At 48.9% G+C, this 11,318-nt stretch overlaps 1 protein-coding gene across 1 annotated transcript; it reads left to right on the top strand.

The window, feature by feature from the left end:
- The first annotated feature begins 1,785 nt into the window (after positions 1-1,785).
- LOC108798199 (zinc finger protein 883-like) lies at positions 1,786-11,318 on the top strand. The gene is made up of 6 exons (XM_018569927.1): positions 1,786-1,803; positions 2,055-2,175; positions 2,469-2,564; positions 3,064-3,955; positions 6,781-6,787; positions 10,551-11,318. The coding sequence occupies exons 1-6, from the start codon at positions 1,786-1,788 to the stop codon at positions 11,316-11,318; spliced, it is 1,902 nt and encodes a 633-aa protein (XP_018425429.1).

The following is an 11,318-nucleotide window of genomic DNA, read 5'->3' as shown; positions in this document are numbered from 1 at the left end:
TAGGCATTGCTTTGGGGCATTCCTGGGAATTTTCTTATTGGTCATTCTCTAGATATTCTGACTTCAGTTTTCCTTTCTTCTTTTATGTCTTTTGCTTCACAGCAACTCGCCTTTTTCCAACAGCGTGGAGCCTGTCGGGGTCAGTCATGTGGTGAAAGATGATTCTGTGTTCTTTATAGGAATTTAGAAAAAGAAAGTGGGAGGATCCATCTATTGGCCCCACCATATATATTGAGAGAGCTACAAGAGTGATCCCTGCACACGATACGGTGATAGATGCCTTGAGAAAGGTGGGTTGTCCCCCAAAACATTGGACGCTTAGTAAAGGGGAGACCCAAAACGAAGACAAACACAATTTCCGAGGAAACACCTAAAAAAAAATCACCTGATTGAAGATGGAGCGCGGTAACAGGACAGAGAGGATATTAAACCTCACCCTGGAGATCATCTACCTGCTGAGCGGAGAGGTGAGGAGGATTCTGGGAGGTCACATGACATCACTCATCTCTATTAATAAAACACAGACCTGATTGGAGGGGTTAAGCTTATTGTAATGATATTAATTTTATTAAATTGGGGAAGTTGAATCTACTTTGGATGGTGACACATGTTGTGTTTTGGCTTTTAATATAGAATTACATCGCTTTCAAGTTGTCCGATGGCTTGGTAGCTTCCAACATGATGAAGATCCAAAACCGCGTTATAGATCCTCCATCTCACTCCCTGATAAAGAACAAGAAGGTTGAAGAAGTCACCAGTGAGATGATTGAGCTGCTGACGGGAGAGGTGAGCGGTGCCGGGAATTCTGGGACATGATCCAGGAACAGACAAGGGATGTGTCTGGGTGGTGACTGTATCATTGTGTGTTTCAGGTTCCTATAAGATGTCAGGATGTCCTTATCTCTTTCGGCACAGAAGGGAAATATTTAGGACACAAGGACCTCTACAAGGACATCATGATGGAGAACCGGCCGCCCCTCACATCACCGCGTAAGAGGAGACTTTCATTTCTTGAGTATTGAGGATCCCCCTAGATACACACATCCTCTGATATAAAGACATAGAAACAATGTATTCAGTCAGTGTGTGTGTTTCTTACAGATGGATCCAGGAACAGAAATACCCCAGAGAGATGTCTCCGTCCTCTGTATTCCCAGGATTCCACACAGGAACATCAGAAGATCCCTCAGGCCCATCCTCTCTATTCCCGGGATTCCACACAGGAACATCAGGAGATCACTCAGGCCTGTCCTCTGTATTCCCGGGATTCCACACAGGAACATCATGAGATCCCTCAGGCCCGTCCTCTGTATTCCTGGGACTCCACACAGGAACATCATGAGATCCCGCAGGCCTGTCCTCTGTATTCCCGGGATTCCACACAGGAACATCAGGAGATCCCTAAGGCCCGTCCTCTGTATTCCCGGGATTCCACACAGGAACATACTGAGATCCCTCAGGCCTGTCCTCTGTATTCCCGGAATTCCACACAGGAACATCATGAGATCCCTCAGACCTGTCCTCTGTATTCCCGGAATTCCACACAGGAACATCATAAGATCCCTCAGACCTGTCCTCTGTATTCCCGGAATTCCACACAGGAACATCATGAGATCCATAAAGATGATCAGGTAGATGGACCCTAATAATAACTAATACTGTTTGTTTCTGAATCATAATGTAGAAAATGTCCTCTTTATCCTCAGGAGTCCACACAGGTCCCACAGAATGATCAGGTAAGTGGGAAGCAAAATATGAACTATCACCTGTTTTCTATGAAGCATTATGTCCATTACAGCAATTGTAAAACGTCACAATGCCTCATTGGCCTAAGGAATGAAACGTAGGTGCTGTCATCTTTGTGAATTGCATCACCTAAGGTTACCACAACCAATTTGGAGGAGAGCTTCTCCTAAGTGCTGATACTAATTGTTCACTTCAGATGACATAAGTCAGATCTGGTGGAGACCTTTCTATAGTTTCAGTATCTTGCTTTACGATCGTTATTGAGGCAACACTGCTTTATGTTCAAGAATAGTTTCATTCTTGTGTAGGTTACACTGGAGATAAACGAGATAGACTGTAAAACAGAAGTTAAAGAGGAAGCAGAAGAGCCGTATAGAAGGAATGATGAGCCGTGTCAGGAGGAGGAACGTTCTCCAGAGATCGGCACAGGTGAGTAACAAACACTAAATCCAGAAAAGTCACAGATTCTCCTTGTTCAGTCGCTACAACAATCTCTTCTTCTCCCCCCTCCTCTGTCAGTAGACAGTAATGGGGGGACGGAATGTGTCTAGTGGGGGGAGTCAGGAGCCATCAGCCTTTATTAGACTCCGGCTCTCCTCTTCACATCATTCCATTGTGTGTTACCAGCCAAGAGACGTGACCAGTCTCCCCCCCCACACACACTCTCTGGGGTCTCTCATACATCTCAGTACGGGGGGCTTCACTGTCACCTTTATTCACAGACCTCGGAGACACCCAGAGAGACGTCAAAGCTGAGGAGGACGAAGTAGACTATGTGATGATTAAGGAGGAGGACACTTTCATTAGGATCGGCTCAGGTAGATATGAGTCAAAGATTTTTTTTTTGGGCTACTATTTCATAGATCTCCAGAGAATTGACATGTTTCCTTATTCAGTCGCTTTTAAAAGAACCCGGCACCAGTGTTCACAAACCGTTATGGGAAGTCTCCACCAATAACGGACTTTCTTCCTCTATGTCGCCCGTCCTTGAAGCTGGTGTCTCTGAGCATAATGGGTGACTGCAGGATCTGTGTGCTTTCTTACTGTCTCTCTCCAATTGAGTCTTCTTACAGAGCAGGCTGGGAGAGGAATTGCATCACTCCTCTGACTCATCCAGTTGTGAATGCAGATTTGAGTTATTAGGTTGTTGGTGTGATAGTCCAACGTCAACAAATATTTGGCCATACAGGGTTTAGTTAGGTGTGAGAAACGGCAAAAATGTTTAATGGCCATTAAGTTTCTAGAAGCCTGTTTATTTCAGCCAACTGTAATGGTCTTTAGGTGCTCATGTTGTCTTCCATTTCATATTGTCTCCAGATGGACAGCAGATCCGGAACAAGGCGAAAATTTCCACCAATTTTCCAGAAAACAGAAACTACACCATTTTAAGTTCTCCAGGAGAAGACCCCATTTCCCCAAATCTCCATCCAGCACTCCCCAACGCAGGCCAATTATGTCATACCTCTACGCCCGGGGGGGATTTTCCCAATCACTCACCTCCCATCACCTATCCTACAGGTCATGAAAAGTTCTTGTGTTACCTTTGCGGGAAAAGTTTCACCAGGAAGGAAACTCTCACCCAACACCAGAGATCTCACACTGGAGAGAAGCCACATTCATGTTCCGTATGCGGGAAAAGTTTTCTTCGTAAATGGTGTTTGATTAACCACGAGAGGACTCACACAGGAGAGAAGCCATATTCATGTACGGAATGCGGCAAACATTTCATGCACAAGTCAAATCTCGTTTTCCACCGACGGACTCACGCAGGCTTCCCGCCGACGGATCCGCACAAGCCGTACTCCTGTTCCGAATGCGGGAAAAGCTTTAAGGTAAATGCTGGTCTCCTTCTACATCAGAGAACTCACACTGGGGTGAAGCCGTATTCATGCTCGGAATGCGGGAAGTGTTTTGCCATGAGCTCGGCTCTTGTGAAACACAAAAGAACTCACACGGGGGAGAAGCCGTATTCCTGTTCACAGTGCGGGAAATGCTTTAGTCAGAGGACCCATCTTGTTTTACACGAGAGAACTCACTCCGGGGAGAAGCCGTATTCATGTGAAGAATGTGGGAAATGTTTCATCGGAAGTTCAGCTTTGGTGAAACACAAGAGGACTCACACCGGAGAGAAGCCGTATTCTTGTTTGGTTTGCGGGAGAGGGTTTACGCGGAAAGAGAACTTGGCTGTACATCAGAAAATTCACACCAGGTAGAAGCCATAGCCATGTTCACACCTCAAAACCCATCCCCACCCCAAGGGAATCAAAGATTATAATGACTCTAGCCATCCCTACCCCCAAATGTATCACACTATATTTTATCCAAATTTCCACCAACACCCAAATGCATGGCAGGCTCAAAATCGTACTTGTTTTATACACTTTACAAACCAACCAATAAAATTATTCTACGAAGGCCGCGATCACCCCCGTTCTGTAACACGTCCGTTCAAGTGCACTTCATGGTCATATCTTTTAGAACCAACTGTCCATTGTCCAGGGAGCTACCATATTAGTGTTGGGTTACAGGGAGGGTTAGTGTGAGGGTCACAGGGAGGGTTAATGTGAGGGTCACAGGGAGGGTTAATGTGAGGGTTACAGGGAGGGTTGGTGTTGGGGTTATAGGGATGGTTAGTGTTGGGGTTAAAGGGAGGGTTAGTGTTGGGGTTACAGGGAGGGTTAGTGTTGGGGTTACAGGAAGGGTTAGTGTTGGGGTTACAGGGACGGTTAGTGTTGGGATTACAGAGAGGGTTAGTGTTTGGATTACAGGGAGGGTTAGCGTTGGGGTTACAGGAAGGGTTAGTGTTAAGGTTAAAGGGAGGGTTAGTGTTGGGTTTACACGGAGGGTTAGTGTTGGGGTTACAGGAAGGGTTAGTGTTAGGGTTACAGGGAGGGTTAGTGTTAGGAATACAGGGAGGGTTAGTGTTGGGGTTACAGGGAGGTTAGTGTTGGGATTACAGGGAGGGTTAGTGTTGGGGGTCACAGGAAGGGTTAGTGTTAAGGTTACAGGGAGGGTTAGTGTTGGGGTTACAGGGAGGGTTAGTGTTGGGATTACAGAGAGGGTTAGTGTTGGGGTTACAGGAAGGGTTAGTGTTGGGGTTACAGGGAGGGTCAGTGTTGGGGTTACAGGAGGGTTAGTGTTAAGGTTACAGAGAGGGTTAGTTTTGGGGTTACAGGGAGGGCTAGTGATGGGGAGAAATGATGTAAGGGGCACTCTGATGGGGGGAACTGATGTAAGGGGAACTGATGTAAGGACCAGGGAAAGCAAAATGTAGATGTATTGCTTTGAGCTTCCCCTTAGGGTGCAAAGCAGGAGAGGGGGGCAAAGGACATTTGGGACTATTTGCATCCCAATAGAAGTATGCAGGACTCTGGGCAACCCCTCCTAGGACTCTGGGCTTCACATTGACAACATCACCTCTCATTGGTAACCGTTATCTGTCCTTTCTAAGGATCTACTTTTAGTAAAGGCTTTCTATGTATAGACCGGGCCTTTTATTACCCTCGAGGAGGGAATGGATTTGTGCTGAGAGGTGTGCTAGGCCAAAGAGAGGTGAGGTGCACTAGGCCACAGAGAGGTGAGGTGCGCTAGGCCACAGAGAGGTGTGCTTGGCCTGAGAGAGGCGAGGTGCACTAGGCCTGAGAGAGGCGAGGTGCGCTAGGCCAGAGAGGCAAGGAGCGCTAGGCCAGAGAGAAGCGAGGTATTCTAAGCCAGAGAGGCAAGGAGCGCTAGGCCAGAGAGAGGCGAGGTGCGCTAGGCCAGAGAGAGGCGAGGTGCGCTAGGCCTGAGAGAGGCGATGTGCGATAGGCCATAGAGAGACGAGGTCCGCTAGGTCAGATAGAGGCGAGGTGCGTTAGGCCTGAGAGGTAAGGTGCGCTAGGCCTGAGAGAGGCGAGGTGCGCTAGGCCAGAGAGAGGCGAGGTGCGCTAGGCCAGAGAGAGGTGAGGTGCGCTAGGCCTGAGAGAGGCGAGGTATGCTAGGCCTGAGAGAGGCGAGGTATGCTAGGCCTGAGAGAGGCGAGGTGCGCTAGGCCTGAGAGAGGCGAGGTGCGCTAGGCCAGAGAGAGGCGAGGTGCGCTAGGCCAGAGAGAGGCGAGGTACGCTAGGCCTGAGAGAGGCGAGGTGCGCTAGGCCTGAGAGAGGCGAGGTATGCTAGGCCTGAGAGAGGCGAGGTGCGCTAGGCCTGAGAGAGGAGACGTGCGCTAGGCCTGAGAGAGGCGAGGTGCGCTAGGCCTGAGAGAGGCGAGGTGTGCTAGGCCTGAGAGAGGCGAGGTGTGCTAGGCCTGAGAGAGGCGAGGTGCGCTAGGCCTGAGAGAGGCGAGGTATGCTAGGCCTGAGAGAGGCGAGGTGCGCTAGGCCAGAGAGAGGCGAGGTATGCTAGGCCTGAGAGAGGCGAGGTGCGCTAGGCCTGAGAGAGGCGAGGTATGCTAGGCCTGAGAGAGGCGAGGTGCGCTAGGCCTGAGAGAGGCGAGGTATGCTAGGCCTGAGAGAGGCGAGGTGCGCTAGGCCTGAGAGAGGCGAGGTATGCTGGGCCTGAGAGAGGCGAGGTGCGCTAGGCCTGAGAGAGGTGTGCTAGGCCAGAGAGAGGCGATGTGCGATAGGCCATAGAGAGACAAGGTCCGCTAGGTCAGATAGAGGCGAGGTGCGTTAGGCCTGAGAGGTAAGGTGCGCTACGCTTGAGAGAGGCGAGGTGCGCTAGGCCAGAGAGAGGCGAGGTGCGCTAGGCCAGAGAGAGGTGAGGTGCGCTAGGCCTGAGAGAGGCGAGGTATGCTAGGCCTGAGAGAGGCGATGTGCACTAGGCCTGAGAGAAGGTGAGGTGCGCTAGGCCTGAGAGAGGCGAGGTATGCTAGGCCTGAGAGAGGCGATGTGCACTAGGCCTGAGAGAGGAGACGTGCGCTAGGCCTGAGAGAGGAGAGGTGTGCTAGGCCTGAGAGAAGCGAGGTGAGCTAAGCCAGAGAGAGGCGAGGTATGCCAAATCCTTTATGTTAAAGAGCAATGCTATATTGTGAATAGGCCCCAATAATATGACATCCAGTCAGAAGGTGGCGCTCTGGGTAGATAATAGAGTTCCAGTATTGGCGATATACACATATAGAGGAGGAATGAGGGCTAAAATACTAAAGCCCAGAAATCCTCCTCCTCCTCCTCATAGTTACATATTCTGTTGTATTATTTCTCTGTCCCCGGCTGGATAGCAGGACACCCCTCTCAGGCTTAAAAAAATGTCTGTCCCCTCTCTCTAATTACAATTCTCTTTCCACTTCCGACCTGTGGCTCCTGCACGTCCGCTGTGTGTTGCTACGGTGCGCGGCCTGTGTCTTGTTGCCATAGTAACGCCCCGTACAAATCCTCCAGTGACAGAGAACCGTTTATTCCGCAGTGGAGCCACCACTAGAGGGCGGTCGTCTGATGTGGGTGAGTTGCAAGTCGCCTCATTGCAGGTGTCCATTTTGTTGTAGCCCGGATGTGGTAGCGTGGATAGTTTTACAACTAAGATGCTTCTTTCTGCAGAGTGTGTGACCAGAGAAGAGGAGGTAATAATGTCTTCTTTATTCTGAGGGAAGGGGGTTCCAGCACTCTCTGGGGAAGGGAAGAGGGGTCATGTGACTTCAGTCAGGTGACATGTCCTGTATGAAGCACACAGGTGGGGTGGTTACATTTGAATTTGGTCAGAAGGGAAATAAAAGTCTCCTCTTCCTCTTGCCCGGCTCCCCTCTGTTCCCAGTCCCATACCAGGCCTGAGGAAAGCCACATTCCCTATTGTGGGGGGTCAGGCTGATGACTGGGAGCTCTGCTCTGAGGTGTGTGTTCCCCCAGCTATGACAGGTTCTCTTCATCTCCATAGATAGGTGTGTCCTGATATGGTTGTCCTCCCTCTTCATGTCTCTCTTCCTCTCTGTGTCCATACTTCTCCCTTTCTATATCTCTTGTAGAATGTGTCACCTGGAGGTTCTTTCCTCGTCCTGTCTTTAGATTTCTGTGTCCGGGGACAACTAAGGAGAAACCTCAAACCTGATGGAGACGGAGCGCGGTCACATGACTGAGAGGATCTTACACCTCACCCTGGAGATCATCTACCTGCTGACTGGAGAGGTGAGGAGGATTCTGGGAGGTCACATGACATCACTCTTATCCTTATTAATAAAACACAGACCTTAATAAAGATTTTGTGAAGTTGTATTGATTTATGGTTGGGGTTCTCTTCTCTATATACTGCTATTTATCTTCCCCTCAAACACAGGAATTTATTGTAGTGAAGAAGCCATCTGATGATCACATGACTGGTGTGTCACCAAGTTGCAACAGGAAACTGAGCCCCATTGACTCCCTAATATCTGAGGTTAGGAACATCATGAGATCCCTCAGGCCCGTCCTCTGTATTCCCGGGATTCCACACAGGAACATCAGGAGATCCCTCAGACCCGTCCTCTGTATTCCCGGGATTCCACCCAGGAACATCATGAGATCCCTCAGGCCCGTCCTCTGTATTCCCGGGATTCCACACAGGAACATCAGGAGAGCAGTCAGGATGATCTGGTAGGAGGAAATTAAGCTTATGTTATGTTTGATCTTAAACCTTTTCGGAACTCAAAAACAAAAATTTATCATATTGCAGATTTCCTGTTCTTAGATGAAGTTGCTGCATTTATTTTCCTACTCCAGTTTTCCCCCACTTTTTATAACCTGCTAATCCTGACAATGTTTGTTCTTTTTTAATTATAATGCTGCTAACGTTGCAAGCAATATATTGTATCTTCTCCAGGGTGACAGCCTGATTGTGGTTAAAATTGAGGATAATGAAACGCTTGTGATGGATGATGTCTTGTGTAAGGAGGAGGAACGTTCTCCAGAGATCAGCACAGGTGAGGAACAAACAGTAAATCCAGAGAAGAGTCCCAGATTCTCCTTGTTCAGTCACTACAACAATCTCTTCTTCTCCCCCTCCTCTGTCAGTAGACAGTAATGGGGGGACGGAATATGTCTAGTGGGGGGAGTCAGGAGCCATCAGCCTCTATTAGACTCCGGCTCTTCTCACATCATGTCATTGTGTGTTACCAGCCAAGAGACGTGACCAGTCTCTCCCCCCACACACTCTCTGGGGTCTCTCATACATCTCAGTACAGGGGGCTTCACACTCATCTTTATTCACAGACACCAGAGACACTCAAAGAGAAAACATGGGCACTAGGACCAGTGTTTCTCTAGGGACAATAGGAGTGGATACTTCTCTCAGGATCACTGGCGGGCACTGGGATCTGAGTACCTCTCTCAGGGACACCGGGGATCTCTAGGAACTTCTCTCAGGAACACTAGGGGTCTCTTGGAACCTCTCTCAGGGAGGCTAAGGGTCACTAGGAACTTCTCTCAGGAACACCAGGGGTCTCTAGGAACTTCTCTCAGGAACACCAGTGGTCTCTAGGAACTTCTCTCAGGAACACCAGGGGTCTCTAGGAACTTCTCTCAGGAACACCAGGGGTCTCTAGGAACTTCTCTCAGGAACACTAGGGGTCACTAGAAACTTCTCTCAGGAACACTAGGGGTCTCTTGGAACTTCTCTCAGGAACACTAGGGGTCTCTTGGAACTTCTCTCAGGAACACTAGGGGTCACTAGGAACTTCTCTCAGGGACACTAGGGGGTCACTAGGAACTTCTCTCAGGGACACTAGGGGGTCACTAGGAACTTCTCTCAGGGACACTAGGGGTCTCTAGGAACTTCTCTCAGGGACGCTAGGGGTCACTAGGAACTTCTCTCAGGGACACTAGGGGGTCACTAGGAACTTCTCTCAGGAACACTAGGGGTCTCTAGGAACTTCTCTCAGGAACACTAGGGGTCTCTAGGAACTTCTCTCAGGGACACTAGGGGTCTCTAGGAACTTCTCTCAGGGACATTAGGGGTCTCTAGGAACTTCTCTCAGGGACGCTAGGGGTCATTAGGAACTTCTCTCAGGAACACTAGGGGTCTCTAGGAACTTCTTCTCTCAGGGACACTAGGGGTCACTAGGAATTTCTCTGAGGAACACTAGGGGTCTCCAGGAATTTCTCTGAGGAACACTAGGGGTCTCTAGGAACTTCTCTCAGGGACACTAGGGGTCTCTAGGAACTTCTCTCAGGGACACTGCAGATCAGAAGAAACAAGATCTTCCTTTAGAAACACAGGGGACACTATGAATGGAAACTTCTCTCAGGATCCCTGGGGAGCACTCTGAACTTCTCTCGGGGAAACTAAGGGTCACAAGGAATGTCTCGCAGGACACAGGCTGGGGGGTCACCAGGAACAAGGCCTGATGCTAGGAACACAAGTATTGCTCAGCCAAGGATACAAGAGAGAGAGCATGGCTTAAATTACAGAGAAGACTGCCAGAGGGGGAGGGGATTGGCTGTGTAGCTGAGTACAGGAAACCGCACAGGAAACAGGTCAGCCTTGCATGTTAGAGAAACCATAAATGACAGATCTGTCACAGCAACAGGCGTGTACAACTGCATGTAGAAGTTTAGTTCTCTGCTCTCCACTGATATATGTGACGGGTAGAGCTTTGTCTTGCAGTATAACAATTCTTGATGGCCTTCTGTCCCTTATCTCCTCCAGATGGACAATACATCATGAGTGACATGAGGGCGCATCTGTCACATGATCCCTCCACACCTTGGAGTTTTCCCGATCACTCACCACCCGTCACCCATCATCCAGATCATAGAAAAAGAACTCGCACAGGAAAGAAGCCATCTTTGGGTTCAGATTTCGGGAAAGGTTTCACCCACAAGTCCTCTCTTGTTTCTCATGGACAGCTTCATATAGGCATAAAGCCGTATTCCTGCCCCCAGTGCGGAAAATGTTTCAACACAAAGTTCCAACTTCTCCAACATCAGAGAACTCACACCGGGGAGAAGCCATATTCATGTTCTGAATGTGGGAAATGTTTTACTACAGGTTCAGCTCTTCGTGTTCACCAGAGAACTCACACCGGGGAAAGGCCGTATTTGTGCACAGAATGTGGAAAATGCTTTACCACGAGTACAGCTCTTGTTAATCACAAGAGAACTCACACCGGGGCAAAGCCGTATTTGTGTTCGGAATGCGGGAAATGTTTCGCCGAAAGTTCAGCTCTCATTTATCACAGGAGATCTCACACAATGGAGAAGCCGTATTCATGTTTGGAGTGTGGGAAATGTTTTACTAGGAGCTCAGCTCTCGTTAATCACAAGAGAACTCACACCGGCGAGAAGCCGTATTTGTGTTCTGAATGTGGGAAATGTTTTGCGGAGAATTCAAGTCTCACTACTCACAAAAGAATTCACACGGGGGAGAAGCCCTATTCGTGCTCGGAATGTGGGAAAAGTTTTACTAAGAAATCAACTCTTGTTACTCATATGAAAACTCACACAGGGGAGCGGCCATTTTTGTGTTCAGAATGTGGCAAAGGTTTCCCTCTAGGATCCAGTCTTGAGTCACACATAAGAACTCATACGGGGGAGAAGCCGTATTCATGTTCAGAGTGTGGGAAATGTTTTAGTCAGCTGAACCTTCTTAAAATTCATAAGAGAATTCACAATGGGAATAAGCCATATTCATAA

This window comes from Nanorana parkeri, unplaced genomic scaffold (genome assembly GCF_000935625.1).
Source record: "Nanorana parkeri isolate BGI_ZX_2015 unplaced genomic scaffold, ASM93562v1 scaffold1426, whole genome shotgun sequence".
Lineage (NCBI taxonomy): Eukaryota > Metazoa > Chordata > Amphibia > Anura > Dicroglossidae > Nanorana > Nanorana parkeri.
The sequence above is the reverse complement of the archived record's forward strand: the minus strand, read 5'-3'. Positions and strand labels throughout refer to the sequence as shown.

What these genes read in the sequence shown, in the direction of transcription:
- LOC108798199 (XM_018569927.1), top strand. An exon ending in TTCTCCAGAGATCGGCACAG is followed by an intron (nt 2,176 to 2,468) that starts GTGAGTAACAAA and finishes CTTTATTCACAG; the next exon opens with ACCTCGGAGACACCCAGAGA. An exon ending in TTTCATTAGGATCGGCTCAG is followed by an intron (nt 2,565 to 3,063) that starts GTAGATATGAGT and finishes TATTGTCTCCAG; the next exon opens with ATGGACAGCAGATCCGGAAC.